At 44.0% G+C, this 21,122-nt stretch overlaps 1 protein-coding gene across 1 annotated transcript; it reads left to right on the top strand.

Annotated features, from left to right (window-relative positions):
• The first annotated feature begins 1,895 nt into the window (after window positions 1–1,895).
• On the top strand, window positions 1,896–20,140 carry CLDN18 (claudin 18). The gene is made up of 5 exons (XM_081531866.1): window positions 1,896–2,229; window positions 13,136–13,300; window positions 13,906–14,023; window positions 16,662–16,772; window positions 17,784–20,140. Exons 1-5 carry the CDS (start codon window positions 2,010–2,012, stop codon window positions 17,953–17,955), a joined length of 786 nt encoding a protein of 261 aa, XP_081387992.1. The 5' UTR covers window positions 1,896–2,009; the 3' UTR covers window positions 17,956–20,140.
• Window positions 20,141–21,122: the final 982 nt, after the last annotated feature.

Raw genomic sequence — 21,122 nt, 5'->3', positions numbered from 1 at the left:
GGTAAAACTGTCACGAATGAGACTAGGTAACTATAATAACCTTTTCTTTTTAATTTTGCCATTTTCAGTCTACATTTGGGTGGTCAATGATGGGGGTGAGGGAGTAAACAAATGTCATAAAACGAACAACTGGAAACCAAACTCTTATAAATCTCCTTGTGAATAAAAAGCCTAACTTTTAATTGAAATAAGAGTGAAATGAGCTCTGTCCACAGAAACAGTGGCAGAATCATTCCTGAATTATTCCAACATTTTCCAATCTAATTGGTGAATCCCCATCCACCATCAGAGACCAGAGTCACTTCTTCTAGCTGCCCTCTCCCCACCTTTTAGACTTGGCCTTGTAGCTCAGTTCAGGAGTTACAGAGCCACCAACAGAACTTCACCTAAGTCATATAACTCTTGCCTACTCTCTTCTTTGGGGTTTTCTGGCTCATTCTTCTTACCGTGCAAACCCTGATCACAGAACCTAAAGCAAGGTGTGTGGTTGAGGGGAGTGTTGCCCCCATTCAAATCAGAGGGGAGAACTTGCATATTTGCTTTCTGTGTTTGCTGGGAATAAAGCCATGGGAGTGGTGACTGGGTGCACCCAAGATAACATTGAAATGTCCAGATGCACAGGCTTGTTTCCTGGAGAACGTGTATAGGCTAGAGATTGGGGTATAGGTGTATGTGGGTGTGTATCAGGGCCTTGACATCCAGATTCGAGGAACATCTCGCTATAATGTGTCTGAATTCAGACGCCAGACACACACCACCCACAGGAAGTAGCAGGTCCATCAATTCTCTAATGTAATTCTAAAATCAAATTATGTAGACAAAACACACTGGCTGATCTCTGGCCAAGTCTCTGTTTTGGTGATTCTATAATTCCTGACATTTTGACCAACTGTAGCAAAGATTCTTTTGCAAAATGTAGAAGAGAACAGTGTATGACACCTGAAAGGGCTCTGAAGTGTTTCAGCTTACCCTGCCCATGTTACAGATGAAACACTGTGACCCACATAAGTGGAGCCATTTGCCCCAGTCACCCAGCACACAGCATGTTAGGGACAGGGTCAGGAGCAGGTGCTAGGCCTCTCAGTAACCAGGTCAGGGTCTCTGGTCCAGCCTGCCTGTTTCCTCCTCATGGCCTTTTGTGGAACTTTTGTGTCTGCTTGCCACATGGTCTTCATATGGTTCCTGCAGCAAGAGTGAAAGGGTGAGATGTCTGTCAACACAACGCCCAGCTTCTTCCCAGCCCAGATCCAATTCCTGAAGACCCAGAGTATAACTGTAGGATATGGCTGCCTGTTCTCAAAAGTGGGGACAACTCTGCCTGCCCCAGTCATTCCACATGGAAGCAGAGAAAGAGTCCCAGACTAGAAGCTGAGATGGGACTTCCACCTTTGCCATCTTTTAAATTAAGCAGCTGTGGTGCAAGGCACGGGGGCAAGTACCTTAACCTCTTTGTACCTTGCTTGACTCACCACCCTCTCCCCCTAAAACTATCGGTGGGGAATAATTAATACTTGCTCTATCCATTTCTGAAAGACCAAAATGGAAAGATGTCAGTGTAACGGTGGTTTGCAAGTTGTGAAGAGAAAACGTCCGGTGTGAGATGGAGATTTCTGGGGCCGTGTTTTTTAAGTGAGGTCAGTCGAACTGGTTTCCCATGAGAACAGGGCCTCAAGGAAGGCTTGTGTGTGTGGTGAGGGGTGGAGGGACGCGAGTCAGCTGCGCTTCTTCCCTCGGGGCAGACCCGAGCCGGGGTGGGGCGGGGGGTCCACTCAGACTGCCGCGCCCTCAAACCAACCCGGCCTGTGCCGCTCCCCAGACAAGTGCCTCTTGGAGCTGCTTCCCTAACAAATGAAAAAATAATGTCCTTGAACCAAGAGTGAAACTGAACTATCTAAGGAAAACACTGTGAACAAACACAGAGGGCCGAGGAAAACCATCTGATCAGAGCAGCTCCCCGGGAGCACAGCAGGACGAAGGCGGCAGCTGGGCGGGAGGACGGGGAGCGGGCCATGTCCACCACCAGATGCCAAGTGGTGGGCTTCCTGCTGTCCATCCTGGGCCTGGCCGGCTGCATCGTTGCCACGGAGATGGACATGTGGAGCACCCAGGACCTATACGACAACCCGGTCACCGCCGTGTTCCAGTACGAAGGGCTCTGGCGCAGTTGCGTGCAGCAGAGCTCGGGCTTCACCGAGTGCCGGCCCTACTTCACCATCCTGGGCTTGCCAGGTAGGCGTGGGCACAGGTGAGGCCGGGAACCGGCTGCTGCTTTCACCGCAGCCAGGAGGGACCTCGGAGTTGGGCTCAGGGCAGGACCCTCACAGCACTGGCTCCCATCAGAGGTGTAAGAGGAGAAGTTGGCCCCGTGTCAAAGAGGGCTTTGCAGACCTAGGGAAGAACATCCAAGATTTTACACTCTGGTCAAAGGAATCGCCAGTGAGGAAGCGGGTCATGAGAACAAGGGGGCTATGGTGAGGGCAGGCTCATGATACTAGAATAGATGATATTTCTCAAGGAGAAAAGTATTCGTGTGCAGGTATGTACATGTGACTTGCTCTTGCCTGCACATACCTGGGGCTAGGTAGGATGGTGTATATTTTCTTACCATCAAAAAAATTTATCAGGAGTTAATATAATTTCATTATCAATTTGGTTAATTTTTCCTTTGAGAAGTCAGAGTCTCAGTCGGTGCCAGAAAGTATATATTGCCTTTAAATTACAAATATCCTTTCTCTGCATTTGTGTGGAGAGGTTCTGGTGTGCACTCTTAAAAAACAATGCATGTCAAAATATAATTACAGAACTAAGGTAATCATAATAATCTCAGAATATAAATATAATTATAAATGACATCCTTTCACCCCTGAAGATGATATCAGCTAAATCCTTGTTTTTAATAGATAATTAGTTCAAATAGGAATCATAGGAACTTTGCATTCTAGATATTATGGGACCTCTACTTGATTTAAAGAAAAAAAAAGCAAAGAAAGAAATAAAAGGTTAGACTTATCAGTGGCCCCAAGGAGTGGCCCTGATGTGAGTTTGTTGAAGAAAGGAAAACAGGGCTAGGTTTTGCCTCTCTGAAACATACCTTGTAGACAGGTAGATGGGGATAAATTTTCAGGAAACTGCAAGGCCTATGAAGCCCTTGAAATTGAATTGTCAAAAGCAATTCAATTAATTATCTCCATTTGCATAAAGAAATAGAAAGTGGGTGTCAGAGTAGAACTGGGCGTTTATTCCATCTTTAGAAGTCACTTGTATTGTGAAACAGACTGATCAGTGACTGAAATCTGCTTAAAGCAGTAAGGGAGGCTGGCTGGAGGGAAGGAAGCCCCAGAGAGGGGCTGATGCTACAGGGCAAAGGTCAGAAGGCAGGAGATGCAAGACCATGGATTGCTGAGTTGCTAGCTACACTCAATTTTAACTATTAAATAAAAAAGTAAGAATGACCTTGTATTCAAAATTAAAGCATGACATTCCATAACTTCAGCTCAATTACCTCTTTCCAGGACCCCATCACACGTTATCAATGTCTGGCTCATTCTGTATCTTTTCACACATGAGGATCCCAAATAGCCCCACTCTCCAACATGGTCAGATCTCATTGCTACCACTCTCATTGTTTTTCCTGTTCTACTGAGGGATCCCATCATCCGTAAGCCCTCTCAGAATCTCTCCTCATCGCCCATCAACAGTCTACTCTCTGCAGAACAAGATTCCTTCCCTCCCACCTGTCTAAGACCAGCCTCTCCACCAGGGCTCTGAGGGCCCTGCACCCTCTTGTCTGGCCACCCCTGCTGATCAGTCCCTCCCCTTCTTGCCTCTTTCATCTTTCCTCCTCACTTACGCTTATATCATCTTTTCCTGGAAAACCTTTCTGATTCAGAGCATTGTCAAGTTCTCTCTCTCCCTAGCTCACTGACGATCAAACTAAAAGACAAAGTTTTTCTCCCATCCCTCCCTCCTCACTCTTAACTTCTCACATTCAGGTTTCTATCCTTTATTCCTTAGAATGTTTGCTCTTTTGACTATGGCAGAAGGTCAGGCAGAATCTTTCAGTCACCAGCTTGCAGTTCTCTGCTCTCCTCTCTCTGGATATTTCAAGGCCCAAACACCTTCCATGGTCCCTCAGTCTCAGCTTAACTAGGTGCAGATGTGACAGCCTGACACACACTTCCAGCATCACTCACCTTCCTTCCCTAACCCATCTCTTACCAGCCCGCTGCCCCCAGCCCTTGCTTCTCCCTTCACAGAGGGAACCCCTGCCCTGCCTGTCTGCTTCAGGAAAACTGCATCCCACCAAAAGCCAGGAAAGCAATTTCCTGGGACTGAGTTTGTGGAAAAAGAGATACTTTAAATCACTAATCATGTGCGGCCATGGAGAAGAGTGTGGATTTAAGAGTAGCCAGTCCTCAATGCGGAGAAGGAAATAGCAACCCACTCCAGTATTCTTGCCTGGAGAATCCCGGGGGCGGGGGAGCCTGGTGGGCTGCCGTCTATGGGGTCGCGCAGAGTCGGACACGACTGAAGCGACTTAGCAGCAGCAGCAGCAGCAGCCCTCAATGCAGCAGGAGTGACTACAGTGCAAATTGGCATCCTGAAATACAAATATTTGTTTGATGACTTAAAATGTGGCTGAGGTAAGGGAAGGGCGGGAGGATTACTAGAAGGAAAAGACTAGGAAAAAAACCTCAAAAGTTGCAGGCAGGATCATAAGGCAATGAAGAAGCCAGAGAGGAGGCCAGAGGATGGCTTGTGGATACTTATGGGGCTCCCAAGGGGGTTGAAAGGATTAACATGAACCAGCCAGGACCCAGCACCTAGAGGGGATGCAGCCACCAGAAACAGTTGCTGAAAGCACATTCTTGAGCATGATAAAGGGCCTTGGAAAGAGACATCTGAAGCAGAGGAGCTGGGAGGAATGCCTGGAGGTAAAAATGTTGCAGAGAGCTTAATTTTGACCTGGAACTCAGGGAGGAATATTATCTTCCTGCAGACAAGTAAGCCTTCAAGTGCTATAAAGGCATGAGGCAGATACCACTTTAATGCTTTAATCATCATAATCACCACTACCAATTATTCAATTCTTCTTTGCTCTTTACTTGCAAAAATCTCACTTAACTTTTCATTCATCTGATAAAAATGTATCACATTTAGTTGGAACTGACAGCCATAGAATAACTTAATTCCATTCATCTAGGTGTACTATACCTACAGAGAGATGAATGAGGTAAATGGTGGTGGTACCAGGACTGTTTACCTGTATATTACCAGCACTGTATAATTTATAGCCCAGGATTCTCTGCACTGGAATCCAGACAGCCAGTGTAGCATGCAATTCTCCAAAGACAGTGCCCAGAAATAAAAACAGCTATGGTTTATTGGACTGCACATAAACTCTCTGGTTTAATCTTCACAATAATATAAGGAAATATGTATTAGCTTTATTTTTACAAAAGTGAAAACTGAGGCTCAGAGAGAGTGGCAAGGTAACATGCCCAAGTTCCCACGGATAGAGGATGGCAGAAGTTGGCTATAAACACAGACTGAAAGACTTCCAAGTTCTGTCTTTTCCCTGCCCACACTCATTCCAGCTAGAAGGGGCTTCCTTATGGTTGAAAGGATTGGTCTAGGCTTGAGCACATAAGAATAGAGGGTGCATTGGCACTCTGACCCATTGATAGTAATATCATTAACAATGCACAATCAAGAATACTAAGTATAAAGATACTTACAAAAATGCTAATTTCCATTTCCCCTCCCTGGAGACTGGAGACTGTGGCAGGAAAACACAAAGGGCTGTCAATGGACAGGATGGAGAGGAGGCAAAAGCCTGGCAAACTCATGTTTCTGGCCTCCATGATGGTATCAGAGTCAAGTGATGTTTTCTATAGCATGTTTGCAAATATTTGGACTGAATTTGCTGCTGTAGCAGGATCTTGTATTTGAAGCAGAGGAGTTGGGATCCAGGGCATAGCTTGGCCACCTACATCTCTTGACCTGGCTTTCTCTAGGTCTGTAATGCCTCACAAGAAGGCATTTGTGTAAACATGCTCTGTGACCCATTTACAAGATCTGGCTGTTTTTATTTTTTTGGCCTTACCTTGCGGCATTCAGAGATCTTAGTTGCCCAACCAGAGATTGAACTCTCCCTGCTTTCATTCAAAGTGCTGAGTCTTAACCACTGGATCTTCTGAAAAGTCTCTACAAGATCTGGCTCTTGGCAACATTAAATCATTACTGTCATGTCTACACCACCCAAAGCTCTCAGTTAGGATATTTGATCTTCCAGGTTTTTTTCTTCTCCAAAATCAGATGCCTTTTATGAATCTAAATATCCAAAGTAAATATCCTAAATATCCTATATATCCAGATTTATTTAGGGTCCTTTTTTTCTCCTTTCCACCCCCCATCCCCTGTGTTCTGAACTCTTCACTGATTCTCAGCACCGTTGCAGGCATTGAAATCTTGATTTTTTTCACACAACTGAGTGCATTTCCCCTTTACCACCTCAATGTGCAAAAACAACAGCCACTGGAGAGCTAGGGAGTTTCCCATCAACCTGTCAATCATATTGACACACACAGCAATGGGGGTGTTTAAGGAAACCATATTAAACTCAGAGAACAGTTTCACAAAATCTGAAATCCATAAAGAAAAAAATATGAAACTGCTCTTATGTATCCTTTCGAAAGGAGCTATCTTGTTTATTTCTTCTTACTATTAGCTAATGTTTCACATAAAGTCTAGCGCTCCTGATGCTGTATGTGAAACCAGCTTGTCTTTCCTCAATGTCCAGTGGAAGAAATTGGCCCTGAAAGGTAGAGCTAGTATAAGTTAGTTGTAAAATTGAAATGAGACCTGGAGGAACCTCTTGGATTTGGGTTAAGCTGCTTTCCCTTTCTTCTAAAAAAAGAGACATGTTTTAGCACAAACATGATTTTTTAAGTATGTGGACAAACATCTGATGTGTACACATTATGACACATCTGAAGGAGATTCCACAGAGAACTGAGAGCACATCTACAAAGCTGAAGAGAACCTGTACCATGAATGTAAAAGGAGGCTGTTGCTCTGACTTCTTGATTCTCAAAGCTATGTAGACCCAGGAATCAAGATGCCTCCTCAGGTTGTGGTTGTAGAGGTTGTTACTATGGTTTTGTTTTTTTTTTTTTTTTTAATGTTTATTTATTTACTTGGCTGCACTGGGTCTTAGCTGCAGTACTTGGAATCTTCAATCTTCACTGCAGCTTGCAGGGTCTTTAGTTGCAGCATGCAAACTCTTAGTTGCAACGTGTGTGCCAGAGAAACGTGTGCTAAGTCACTTCAGTCATGTCCGACTCTTTGGAACCCTATGGACTGTAACCCCCCAGGTTCCTCTGTCCATAGGATTCTCCAGGCAAAAATATTGGAGTGGGTTGCCATTCCCTTCTGCAGGGGATCTTCTGGACCCAGGATTGAACCCACGTCTCTTATGTCTCCTGCATTGGCAGGCGAGTACTTTACCACTTGTACCACCTGGGAAGCCCCTGGGATCTTTAATCTTCATTGAAAATTGTTATCTAATTCCAAATGTAAAACATACAATATCTAATTAGAACATATCATATCTGACTCCTGACCAGGGATCGAACCTGGGCCCCTTGACTGGGAGCATGGAATCTTAGCCACTGGACCACCAAAGAAGTCCCAAGGTTGTTAATTTGATAGCAGGGGCATCACACCCTGGCATGAATTGGTCAGTGGTGGGGCATCGTTTCTTTGTGGGAACATACATGGTCATAGCTATGTAGTTGGAGCCCACCTTGGAGTTGAAAAGGCCATAGGACAGAGCCCACCTACACTGCATCAGCCTGCTCATTGCCCACCAGATCCTAAGCCCACTTTTCCTGATCTCTTCCCTGTGTTGGTCCAAGCCTTTCTCTTCCTCCTCTTCTCAAATCTTCTTCCACTCCTGCCCTTCACACTCTCTCACACATGGCTTTTTCAAATCCTCAACTGTATTTTAGCAAATGAAAGGATTCAGGTTTGTACACGATTAGTACAAGCCAAAGCCATGTAGAGTTGGAGAGAGATAACTACTTTTTTTAATTGTCTTATTTTTAATTAATTTTTATACAATTTTTAAAGATTACTTTCCATTTACAGTTATTACTGAGTGTTGGCTACATTCCTCGTGTTGTACCCTACATCCTTGTAGCCTATTTACATCCTCCACTCCTCTACCCCTATATTACCCCTCGTCAATCCCCACTGGTAACTACTACTCTGTTCTCTATGGAAAAATAGCTTCTTTTTAGGGAAGGGGAAGAAACTGAATCTTACAGATCCTGACTTAGTTCTATGCTGGACCAAGCAGCATCTGATCTTCATAACATTTCTTTGCAAGAAATCTCTCTATCCCACTCCAGAGTTGGGGAGACTTGGCTTCTGTGAGGTTAAAAGACTTGCCTAATGACACTCACTTGGTAGCATGAAGTCTGTGGGATCTCATGAGATGCAAAGGACCGCCATATGGGTTCCTCAGGATCTCTGGAGAATCGAGGCCCTCCCACCTTGTTCTGAAGGCCCTTCCTCTAAGGTCTGGCCTCAGACTTCCCTCTTCTGGGATCCCCCTCTTTGGACTCCTCCACCAGACCTACCTGCCTCCAATCTGAGGCCAAGCTTTGCCTGAAGATATGGGTCATCTCCCCTCCCCATCCCAAAGAAGACTCCATGTCCAGGCTTTGGCACTTGGTGACTTGCTGTCTCATCAGCCCCACCCCTCACCCTCAGTGATATCAGCTACTAGAAACTCTTTCCTCTCAGCTCCCCATTCTGAGTACCTCTTCCTATGCCCTCTTGAGGGCTTTTTTCCCAGATTATTCCTTGCAGTTTTATGTTATTGAACAATTAAATGAAAGTTCCTAGGGATCAGGGCAAAACATAAATATTTATCTAAAAGTTTCCCCAGGAGATGCTAAGGTACAGCCAGGATTGGGAACCATGTCCAAAGACACCTTGCCTGTCAGTTCATAGCTACTTTGGGAGAATAAGATATATAGCAACAGGGAAGGAACATTCTGTTCCCATTTTTCTGTTTGCTTCTGTCAGCTCTGAATCCTGTCCACCCTTCAGCTCTGATAATATGTCTTTGTTCATTGGAAAGAATGCTGTAGTCACACCTTTAGTGCAGGGAATCAGTCTACAGAGCTGGTTGACTCACCTGTTATCAGCTGATAAACCTATGCCTCTTGCTCAGAATATCAAATAAGACACAGAGTAGCTAAAAGAGAAATGTACCTCCTTTAGGAGCCATTTCTCTGGTTATGTATCTAAGGAGAAGGATTAGAATCCTGGATGGTAGAGTCTTCCAGATGGAAAGGAAGTTCCAGTCACCACCAGGCAGCTCCATGGTCATTACTAAACATAGGGGATCTAGCAGTGAGTAGTAAAGAACATTGTCCCTCACTCTGGCAACTGCCCCCATCACAGCCCCCACCCTCAGAAGAACCCCTCCCCAAGGGGTCTCCAAAGCAAGGAAGAGCTTAATTCATCCATCCAGGTTCAGAGTTTTGGCTCTGACAGTGGTTCCACAAAATATAAAACAGGGTTATCTTTGTCCAATCACAGGCTAAAAGAAAGTGGTAGGAGTAAGCTAATCCTATCCATAGAATGAGATTCTAAAAATAAAAAGGATCTCAAAGTCACAGTGGACCTGATTCAAAGCAAGTACCAGTGTTGATCAGAAATCCAGAAATCAAGAGAAAGCAGAAAAGAAATAAGATCTTATTTCTGACCTTAATCTGACCCAGCAGAGGCAAGAGGGCATCTGAGAGTCCGAGGCAAAGACTGGCCAAAACAGGCTAACTGGGGCTCTGGTACCCAAGGGCTCCTGTGGCACACACAGCAGCAGCTGCTGTCCACATCAGGCAAGACCAGAGCTTTTATTAATACCTCCTACCAGCTGGCATTGCCATCCCTTCTAGTCCAATAATGCCAGGGTAGACCACATATCTCAGCCACAGACACAGTCACAGCATATATGTGATACATTTTCGAGACTAAATACTAGACCATTCAATTGAAAGAGATTCAGTGACCCCATCCCTGCTCAGGATAAATATAATGTTCATAGAATGAGGAAGGGACATTTCTTATTCTACTTGGTTAATATTGTTTGGTTCGTTGGTTGGTTGGTTAGTTGGTTGATTGAATTTTGGTTGTTTTAACCAGATGCCTTGCCAGATGCTTCCCAAAATGGAAAAAAGATTTTGTTCTCTGAATGGCTTAAGGTTTAAGATATCAGAACAAGAGCAGTTATTACAACTTTAAATAGGCTTCTGAGTATATTTGAAGTTCATAAAAGGCCCATGGGGACAAGATAGAAGGAAAGTCAAAGTCTCTTCCTCCTCTCATATGTCCGGTTTTCTGGTAGCAACATTCAAAAACAGAAGAGCCCTAAGGATATTTCCTGAAGTCTGGGGATTCCCCACAATGTCCTCTCCTGAACTAACCTTCTTGAACCACAGTTCTGAAGCTTAATTGTGTGTGTGTGTGAAAGAGAACTAGAACCACACAATGGGTGATGTCAGAAAGTGGTTTATTATGATTTCTTAGCCAAGGTACTTCCAAGGTGAAAAGACATTTAAGGTTCAGTATTTCCAATGAAAATATAATCTTCCCAGGTTGTAAACTGCTTGAAGACAGTGATTATTTCTCATGAAACTTTATTCCTCATACAGCACCTGGGAAAGAGCTTGGCAGAGAATTTGAGCTTAAAAAATTCTTGATGAATAAATGAATGAATTCATGGATGAGTGCATGAATCTGTTAACATATGACTATGAGAGTATACCAACATGCTGAGTGAATACACAAAGGTGTAAATGAATACATGAGTAGATGACACACGCTTGCATTTGCCAGTGAGGGAATGGATGGGGTGTTTGTTCTCAGTATGTATGAGGCCAACAAAGCCATTGGGCAAGGCATTGGAAAACAGAGGTAAAATGCTAGAGCCCTCTTAAGGAGTAGAACCAAAGGCCATTCTTAAACCCTCATGAGTTCTTTTCAGCTTCCTGGGGTCACCATGACACTAGCATCAGAAAGTTGCAAGCCCAAGATGCCAGTGTTCATCAGTTCTCCCAGGAGTGAATGGTCAGATCCTAGAGGACTGAGCCACACTGTAAACCAACACATTTACTCTGGGAATATACTTGTTAACAGGACCAAGATTGATGATGGATGCCTACAGAAATCTCTTCCCAGCAAGGAAGCAAAGTTAAAATCAGTTTTCTTAGAGAGAAGAATAAAGGGAATGGAGGTCAATGGCATAGAACTAGAGTATCTGGTTTCCATTGTCTCCCTACCTGGTGAGAAAGTTCCCAGGGCTCCATTCCTCAGACACAGCAGAAGGCTCTTTAATGAATTCCGCATGATCTACCTCTCCTCTTTTCAGTGTCTTTCATTGATTGCCAATTCTCCCATCATGACAAATTGCTTTATGATACGCATCTTAGAGTGAATAAGCAGGCAGTTCCATGGATATTGGCCATATTTGAGATGGAAATCTTTGCATAGAGATTAGAAAGAATTTCTCCCAGGGCTTCCTTGTCTTGTGAGTCACATTTATAAATACGCTCCTGGGGCAGGTAATTCCCTGAGATGACCTTTGGAAAATATTACTTTATACACTCTTAGCATCCATTTCAGAGGATGACATTTTACGGCCGAGTCTCCAAGTTTGAAGGATACATTCTATTAGGAGTTTACAGGACCCTGTACCTTGCTGGCAGCCAGAACTCTGCCTGTTTTTCCAGGATAAAGTACCTCAGAGCAATGTACTGTGATGGGAAAATAACTATTTTGGGACAGCTCCAGTTTTACCCCCCAGCTCTGCTTTTCCTTTGATATGTGTGTCTGGACAGGTTATTTAACCTCTGAGTTTCTATTTCTTTAAATAATATTACTTACATTGTAGGGTTTTTAAAATATGGATTCAGTTTTTTAATGTCTGAAAAGTCTCTAATAGCTTTCAATTAAAAGTAGCAATTGGCTATGACAATTTGGATAGGACAGAGCTCTCTGCTTTGCTTCACATGGTTCTTCAGTTCTGTTCCACCAGAATTACCCACCCTACTGGTCTCTCCCTCTAGAAGACACAAGAACTCATTTGTCTTCCTTTTATAAAGTTCATTTTGCTTGTAGTGGACATGTTTGATGACCGTCTTTCCCCACTTTGGCATAAGCTCCATGAGGGCAGAGACCTGTTAATTATTGTCATCCCATGTATAGTCATGGCAGGGGGGTTCACTCAGTAAAAACCTGTTGCTAAGACTCACTGCACTTTAAGGAGGCACTAGAAACCACTTTAGAAGTATCTGGAGGGGAGGTCACTGCAAGAGAGTCCCCAGAGGACAAAGAATTTCCATTGATTCCTGGAAAGGGAACTGCTGATAAACTGTGGTTGTGCTGAAAGACCTGAGATTAATATAATCATCTTTTTATATAGGCCCCAAATACAGCTCACCATGACCTTAATAGTCCCTTTGGGAAGAGGCAATGATACAGTGCCCTTGGTATAGCATCTAGTGACTTTGCTTCATTATAGGCTATAAATTAAATTGAGTTTTCTGGAAATGGACACAACGCTATGAAGCACTGAGCCCCTGTGAAAAGACTAGAGAAGAAACATATTTGAATTGGAAGATAAAGCAACCCAGTTTTACTATAAGTTCTATTAATAATTTTTTTCTATCAGTAATCTTTAATGTCACCTTAGTCAAGCCATTTCCCCTTCTTGGATCCCAGATTATCAGGTTTTAAAATGAGGAGATGAAATATTAATAATTAATATTCTTAATAGCTAAATTCCCTTGACCCTCCCAGCTCCAACAGTCCATAGTTTTCTCATTCTATAGACATCAGCATGCGTGTTTTTCATCAATCAGGGGAGTGTAAGTGATGGTTTTGCACTTTCCACAATTTTGTATCTCCTAACAATGACAAGGTTCACAGTTTCTGGACTTTCTGCCTCTCAGAAGTTTGGTATTGGTTGGTTGTAGTTTCTCTGTTGTATTAAACCAGAGCCTAATCAATCTGGCTGAAGTGGTCTTATCTGTCTGCTTGTGTCCTGCCCCTTGTCCCACAGCCATGCTGCAGGCAGTGCGAGCCCTGATGATTGTGGGTATCGTCCTGAGTGTCATCAGCCTCCTGGTGGCCATCTTTTCCTTAAAGTGCATCCGCATTGGCAACATGGATGACTCTGCCAAAGCCAAAATGACACTCACCTCCGGGATCATGTTCATCATCGCAGGTAAACAAGGAGCCTGGGGATCCCTCTTTCGGATACACATCCAGGAATGTCAAAGCAAAATCATTCCGGCAGAGAAAACACAGCTTCTCCCTACTTAGCATAGTCTGAACATGGGTAAGAGCTTTACACACTGGGCTTCAAGATCTGAGATTAAGCCTTGATTACACTCTACAGAATTACCACGAGTGCTAAGGTCCCTCTTAGCTGCCAGCCTCGACTCATTATAGGAGATTCTCAAGTCTAAGGTAGTCATGTGACTCTATTCCTAAAGGCATTATTTTGGTGAGACTTTACAAAATGATTTTAAGGGAAGAGCCCTTGACATTGTCAAAGGACGAGGCCCCAAATATTAATATTTGTACTATTGACCCCTTGTCCTGAGATGGAAAATCTCTTTCTGCACACACAGCCATTCTTCCACAAGTAGAGATAAGAGACAACCCAACTCATAGTGAGAAGTCAATAATCAGTGCTTGAATTGACCATTCTGTTATAGGAATGGAATATTCTGCAAGCTGCTCATCTAAACTCATGTAAGCATACACTGCCTCACAATGTGATCCCTTTAAAGCTGACCCCGGAGTCTTCTTGTTCTTTGCTTGCAGGTCTCTGTGCGATCGCTGGAGTGTCTGTGTTTGCCAACATGCTGGTTACTAACTTCTGGATGTCCACAGCTAGCATGTACACCAGCATGGGGGGGATGGTGCAGACCGTTCAGACCAGGTAACCTCCTAATCTAGACTCAGTATTTCTCAGTGAACATTGTTGTAAAAATCCGATTAAGCACATATGCCTAATGTGACTGTCAGCGCCTGAAATAGCAAAAATTTATCAGAGGCAACCATGCCATATCATAAATCAACAATGATCTGTAAATTCATAAACTTCATTTCAGTGAAATATCCTTGGTGATATGACTTGAGGCTGATCTGACATTTCCATTGAAATACAGCGACAGTTCACAGTATTTATCTAACACTCTTACACAGGCCCCATTGTGGTGGCAATGAGACAGGCACTGTTAACCCAAGCATGTAAATGAGCATCACCCCCACATCTCCAGTCAGTGACAGGAACCCAGCTAGGGACAGGGAAAAGCTAGAATAGAAATGAGTGGGGTGCAATATAGGTGAAAAAGTGATGTTTCTTCCTTGTATGGCTGCTCTTTCTCTCATTCATTAACTCATTCATTCTACAAATGTATCGAACACCTGCTGTGGGCCAGGAATCATTCTGAGTTCTCGGAATAACAACAAAGTCCTCGTTCTCATGGAGGTCACAGCCTAGCAGAGGGAGATGAAACCTCACCTGTAATTTGGTGTCACAAGCAGAGTAGAACTTTTCAAAGATGCAAGAGGAATTCCAACACCTGTATTCATTTAGCCACTTCAAAGGAATGTATTTCATAGCAAGAAGCAGCAGCAAATTCCTGAAGGAGAAAGATCTTTTTCTAGGAGAGCCATGTAAATATTATACCTAAGTGACCCATCATCTCTGGAGTGGATATGATTGGTATTTCTCCAGCAACACCATCATGGAAGACAGATGAGTATGAGCATGTGATAAATCCATTACTCTCTGGCTCCCTGGAACTCCATTCACCATGTGTGTTCCTGCATTGTTTTAAGAATGGGAAGGATATGAACCCCATAAGGTGCCCTCATCCTCTTTTACAGTCCTCCCATGATCTCTTGACTACAAGGACAACTTAGAAGCATGCTGATCAACTCATCCTGGTTTCCTTGGGTGGTGGTTGTTGTTGTTTAGTCACTAAGTCATATCTGACTCTCTGTGACCCCATGGACTGCAGCTTGTCAGGCTTCCCTGTCCTTCACCATCTCCCAGAGCTTGCTCAAATTCATGTCCATTGAGTCGGTGATGCCATCCAACCACCTCATCCTCTGTCACCCACTTCTCCTCCTGCCTTCAATCTTTCCCAGCATCAGGGTCTTTTCCAATCAATCAGCTCTTTGCATCAGGTGGCCGAAGTATTGGAACTTCAGCTTAAGCATCAGTCCTTCCAATGAACATTCAGGGTTGATTTCCTTTAGGATTGACTCGTTTGATCTCCTTGCTTCCCAAAGGACCCTCAAGAGTCTTCTCCAGCACCACAATTCAAAAGCATCAATTCTTAGGCACTCAGCCTTCTTTATGGTCCAACTCTCACATCCATACATGATTACTGGAAAAACCACAGTCTTGACTATACGGACTTTGTCAGTGAAGTGGTATCTCTGCTTTTTACACACTGTCTAGGTTTGTCATAGTTTTTCTTCCAAGGAGAAAGCATCTTTTAATTTCATGGCTGCAGTCACTGTCTGCAGTGATTTTGGAGCCCAAGAAAATAAAGTCTGTCACTGTTATTCTGGAGCTTACCCAGTTTTAGCACTGATAGGCCCAGATTCTGGGAAACTTCTCTGTTACGGGCAAATCAGGATGGTTGGTCACCCTACTTAGAAGAGCCCACCTTGTCTGCAGTATCTGGATGCCTAGTATCACTGCCCCTGCCTGGAAAAGTCACCCACTACTGGGGATCCAGGGCTAATGCCCACCATTGGTCTCTTACATTATCTCCTTAGAACCTGCCTATGTCTCGTGGACAGGCAACTTCAGAGATTTTTGTTCTCAGATAATCCTGTTTCGATATAATTGACAAGGGGAAGGTCACTAGTTTTAGAGTCAGACCTCCACAGGTTAGAATTCAGTGTGGGCTGGAACAGAAGCACCATGAGGGTGTGGTCTGTGTCTGTCTTGTTCACCCCTCTGTCCCAGTACCAGGCAGTAGGAGGCACATAGTAGGAGATCAATAAATACTTGTTGACCAAGTAAATAAAGAAATGAATGGTCTCTTCACATTAGGTCTTTCAAAAAACAGCATCCATGCTCCTGGCATGGATGGTTACCATAGTTACTTGAGTTAGAGATGATGAAAGCTTCTTGGTCCACAGTAAGAACTCAAGAGACCAAAATTCCTTCTGAAATAATAACTTGAGACTGATCCCATATCACTCAAACTTCTCTTACCAAACCTTCAAGACACTTCCCTTTGCCAATAGGGAAGAAGTGGAATTTTCCTGAAGTGTTTCTCTGAAATTAGAGACTCACGATGAATTCAATGCCTGAGTAATGTTAGGGGCATAAGAATCGCACAACTGTTTTGGTGAGTAGCTTCAGTTCCAATTCTGATCTCAGAGCACCTGATTCAGTTGACTGTGACCAAAAGGACTGTGTGTTCAGAGGCGGGCTGGAGTGGGTGTGGAATCCGAAAGTAGGGACTGAGAGGATGAGCGTGGCCAGATTCACAGGGTAGAGCCTGGGCAGTTGAGTCAGCCTCATTCATAGCCACTGTCTCCCCACCCAGGTACACCTTTGGTGCGGCTCTGTTCGTGGGGTGGGTCGCTGGAGGCCTCACGCTGATTGGGGGTGTGCTGATGTGCATCGCTTGCCGAGGTCTGGCCCCCGAGGAAACCAAGTGAGTCTCCCCATCCCAATGTAATCAGACATTGATCCAAGTCCATTTTAACATATCATTTGCAGCCAGAATGATCAGCATATGTATACAGAAGAATGCTGTTGACAAAAGGATCATGAACCTTATCTTTTACAGGGAAGCCTAAAGATCAGAACAGGAATATGTCAGCCTGAGCAGATTTAGAAGTGATGCTATAGAAGGAAAAACGAAACAGCCCTCTAGGCAATCCCCCAACTCCAGTTTTCTGTAACTCGATGATTCTCAGCTGGGAGCAATTGTACCCACTTCCCCACCTCTCCCCACCCCCTACCTCTGCCCTGGTCCCCAGGAGATATTTGGCAACATCTAAAGATTCTTGATTGTTACAGCTCTGGAGTGGAGGGTTGGGTGATACTGAAATCTGGTGGGTGGAGATCAGGGATACTGCTAAACATCCTGCACAGCACAGGACAGGCCCCTACAACAAAGATTTTCAGTTTCAAAACGTTAGTAGCACTGCTGCTGAGAACACCTATTGTACTTCTCTCGCTGGGACTGGGATTGGGAGACCTGGGTCCATCTGGTTCTCCTGCTCACCAGTCCTGTGACCTCTAGCCAGTCATCTGCCTTCTCTGAGCCTCTGTTACCTCATCCACATACTGAGCAGATTAGCAGAGATTGGTTGCTCATACGTACTGATCAGCTTACAAATTCTATGATTCTTTGGCATAACCATGTTCCCCTGAACATTGTTTCTGGTTCAGCTTCATCTGAATTGATGAACAGATGGAACTCACTGGTCACTAACCCCCAGCTCTAATACAAAGCAAGAAATTCTGCTCCACTGCAGAGGCTGAAGAGCCAGTGTCCCAAAGCCCAAAACAGCAGCTGTCTCAGTTTACCCAGGGCTAAGGGTTTCCTGGGACACTGGACCCTCAGTGCTACAAGTCAGACATCCTAGAGAAAATGGGTAATTTGTCCTGCTACCAAATACATCTCTAATTGGTCACAGAGTGTTTCTTTTTCTTTCAGCTACAAAGCCGTCTCTTACCACGCCTCAGGCCACAATGTCGCCTACAGGCCTGGAGGCTTCAAAGCCAGCACTGGCTTTGAGTCCAACACCAGAAACAAGAAGATATATGATGGGGGTGCCCGCACAGAGGATGAGGGACAGTCTCATCCTTCCAAGTATGACTACGTGTAGCCCTCACCCCAAGTCACCCGGGCAGGGGCAGAAGAAACCCCTCAACAAGATCTCACCCCAAAACAAGGAATTCTACCTTGACTTCGCATAGCTTTTGACTCACAGTTGGAAGTTAGAAAGCCTTGGTTTCTCCTGTGGTGAGGCCAGATGGTCTTGGCTACATGTCTCTGTCTCTAAACGTTCCATCACAAAACGCTAAGTTATCATGTGGCATTAGAGGCTACAGCCCACATCTTCCAGTCCTCTTATTTCTTTTTTTTTGACATAACCTTTTTAATCTGATGATAGAATATGGTTTGAATTCCTATCAATCACTTAGATCACTTAGGCAAAATGTCCGTCCTCCTTCTAGCCAACAGCTCATTGATGATCTATTTCCCAACTGATCCCCCAGAACAATTCTGAAAGGAAAAAATGAGTCAATCAAAAGATATCATTTTCTGCTATTTGATTTTTGCCTCCCCTCCCACCCTCAGCCCTCACTTGGCTACTAATAAACACTGATTGAAGAAGAGATAGGGAAAGGGGAAAATATTTATCATATCTGCAGTTCATTATCTGAGTTTTCTTACACTGTGATCTTTAACATTACTTGGCCCAAAGTGATTTCACTTGGAGGAAACCAACATTTCCACCTCTGCTAACATCTGCGGGACTCCCCACTGCATGTCCTCTTTCTGTCACAAGCCAGAAAGAGTCTCTGGAGGAACAAGAAAAGGATTTTTTCTTTTTCCTTTTTATTTTTTTTGTAATCTAAATATATTTGGTATTCTAAATATAGTTAGAATAAATAATGTATTAGTGAAATGATACACTGTCTCTGTGAATTAGCCTCACCCCTGCACATGAATAGAAGAAAACGAAAAAATAATTGCTTTGATGTTGTCTGTATTGTACTTGGTAAAATCACATTGAAGTCTGAATTTCATGAAATGCTCACTGATCCTATTTCTTTCCCTTTGAGGTCTCCTGGACTCTGGTTATGGATGATAGAACCAGTGTAAGCCATGTAAAAACCAAATAATGGGACACAGCAGGTCCTAGGAAGTGAGTTGAAACTAGCTGTTTTTTGAAAAGTGATGAGCCTGAATGTAATGCTTCCCAGTGACATGTGGCCACACTCACAAGCCTACAGGCCACTGAGAGTTGAGGGTAGCGCTTACTTGCTGTTCCCTTCACTGAATTCACCTCCACTGGTTGGACCATTAGATGTTCAAGAACTCTCTGCAGCGACCCACCTTCCCTGCATTTGTGTCACTACTGCCAAAAGCCTAACCTCCTCCCTCCAGGCCACCAGCATCCCATCCCAGCACCAGAGCCATAACAGGCCCCCCCAGGGAACTGTGGTAAGGGTAATCTCTCAAAACTACCTAGTCAGGCAGCGGCACTGCCACTGAGGGAATCTGACCAGTGCATTATTATTTGAGGGGGTGGGAGAGGAAGTCCTCATGCCAATAGTGCATATGAAAGTGGCTTCCAAGGAAACAAGGAATATTCATAGGGGTCTTCAGGATCAAAAGACTATGTTCAGGGGAACTCCAGACCATGGCCTGTTAAACAGAGAGGAATCATGTTCACCAAGAACCCAGATAGTCAACCCAGAGACCCTACTCACTGAGACAAGCATGCGTGTGTGCTCAGTTGCTTCAGTCGTGTCTGACTCTTTGCAATCCCATGGACTGTAGACTCCCCAGACTCCTCTGTCCATGGGATTCTCCAGGCAAGAATACTGGAGTGGGTTGCCATTCCCTCTTCCAGGGGATCTTCCCAACCCAGGGATCAAACCCAAGTCTCCTGCATTGCAGGCAGATTCTTTACCACTGAGCCATTGGAGAAGCCCTCTCACTGAGACAGCAGTGTTTAAAGACCAAATCAGTACTCATGAAACTCTAAGATGGGATAAAGAATTGACAGATAAAATCAGGATGGACCTAGAAATGATCATACTAAGTGAAGTAAGTCAGAGAAAGATTAATATCATATGATATCACTTATATGTGAGATCTTAAAAAATGATACAAATGAACTTATTTACAAAACAAAAACAGACTCATAGGCTTAGAGAAAAAATTCAAGGTTACCAGAGGGGCAGGGTTGAGGAAGGGATAGATTGGGAGTTTGGGATTGACTTGCACACACTGCTATATTTAAAATAGATAACCAAAAGACCTACTGTAAAAAAAAATTTTAAGTTAAAAAAAATAATAAAGTCAGCAAATGCATGCACACCAAAAAAGTAGGGGTTGGGAGAGAGAAAGCTGAGCAATGTAAGACATGGAGATTGTTCAGAGTCCTCAGGGTTTGAGTTGAAGGCCATGGGCACATTCTCCCTCCCACCAGTGCAAAGTCCTGGTCAGTTCTGAGGCTCTGAGGTGTGGCTCAATTGAGTCTTTAATGAGCATGTTCTCTATCAACACTGAATTGTTTGAAAGCTTCGATGTAGTTACAATGTGGTTTGTAATTTTTTTGTTGCTCTGTCTTATTGTATATGCATTGAGTATTGACCTGAATGTTTTGTTACTTATTAAAGATACTGTTATCTCACTTTTGAACAGCTTCTGCTCTTTTTTCCTAAGCTTCAGAAAGTGGAGTTAGGAGCCTCAGCACCTCAAAGCTGAGTGTCTCTCCCTGGGATGTTCCGTTTGCAGAATCCATGTCTTCTCAGCAGTAGCCAGGCTGCCTGGAGGTCGGCCAGGTCTGTTAGTAGTTTCTGCAGGTTGGGAAGCCTGAATAAAAAGGGATTCCCAGAGCTGCCAGGCATGCAGCGAGGGGTCCAAAAACCAAGATTAGCTTGTCTGACCCTGAGTGCACCAGCCTGGATGTCTAATGTCATAGGTCAGCCCAGGAGCTAGTAAAACAAGATAGCCAGTGCCTGTGCCCTTGATGACATCAAGCGCTGGCTTGACCAGCTCAGTTAGCCGTACTCACTGAGGCTGCAGCAGTCTTTGGGAACAACATGAACTACAGAATCAGAACGTCCCAACCCCTAATCCAGGCCACATCACTTCTCAGCTGTGTTAGCTTGAGCAAAGCAGTTAACCTTTCAGAGTCTCAGTTTCCTTATCTATAGAATAGAAATAAAAAGGCTAATGGAATAATGTAAGTAAAGGATCTATTTAACTGAAAACATTTGACTTGAACAACTTTAAGACAAACAGGGCCTTGGC

This window comes from Giraffa tippelskirchi, chromosome 2 (genome assembly GCF_054371585.1).
Source record: "Giraffa tippelskirchi isolate mGirTip1 chromosome 2, T2T-mGirTip1v1.2.pri, whole genome shotgun sequence".
NCBI lineage: Eukaryota > Metazoa > Chordata > Mammalia > Artiodactyla > Giraffidae > Giraffa > Giraffa tippelskirchi.
This window is presented reverse-complemented; position numbering and strand designations above follow the sequence as displayed.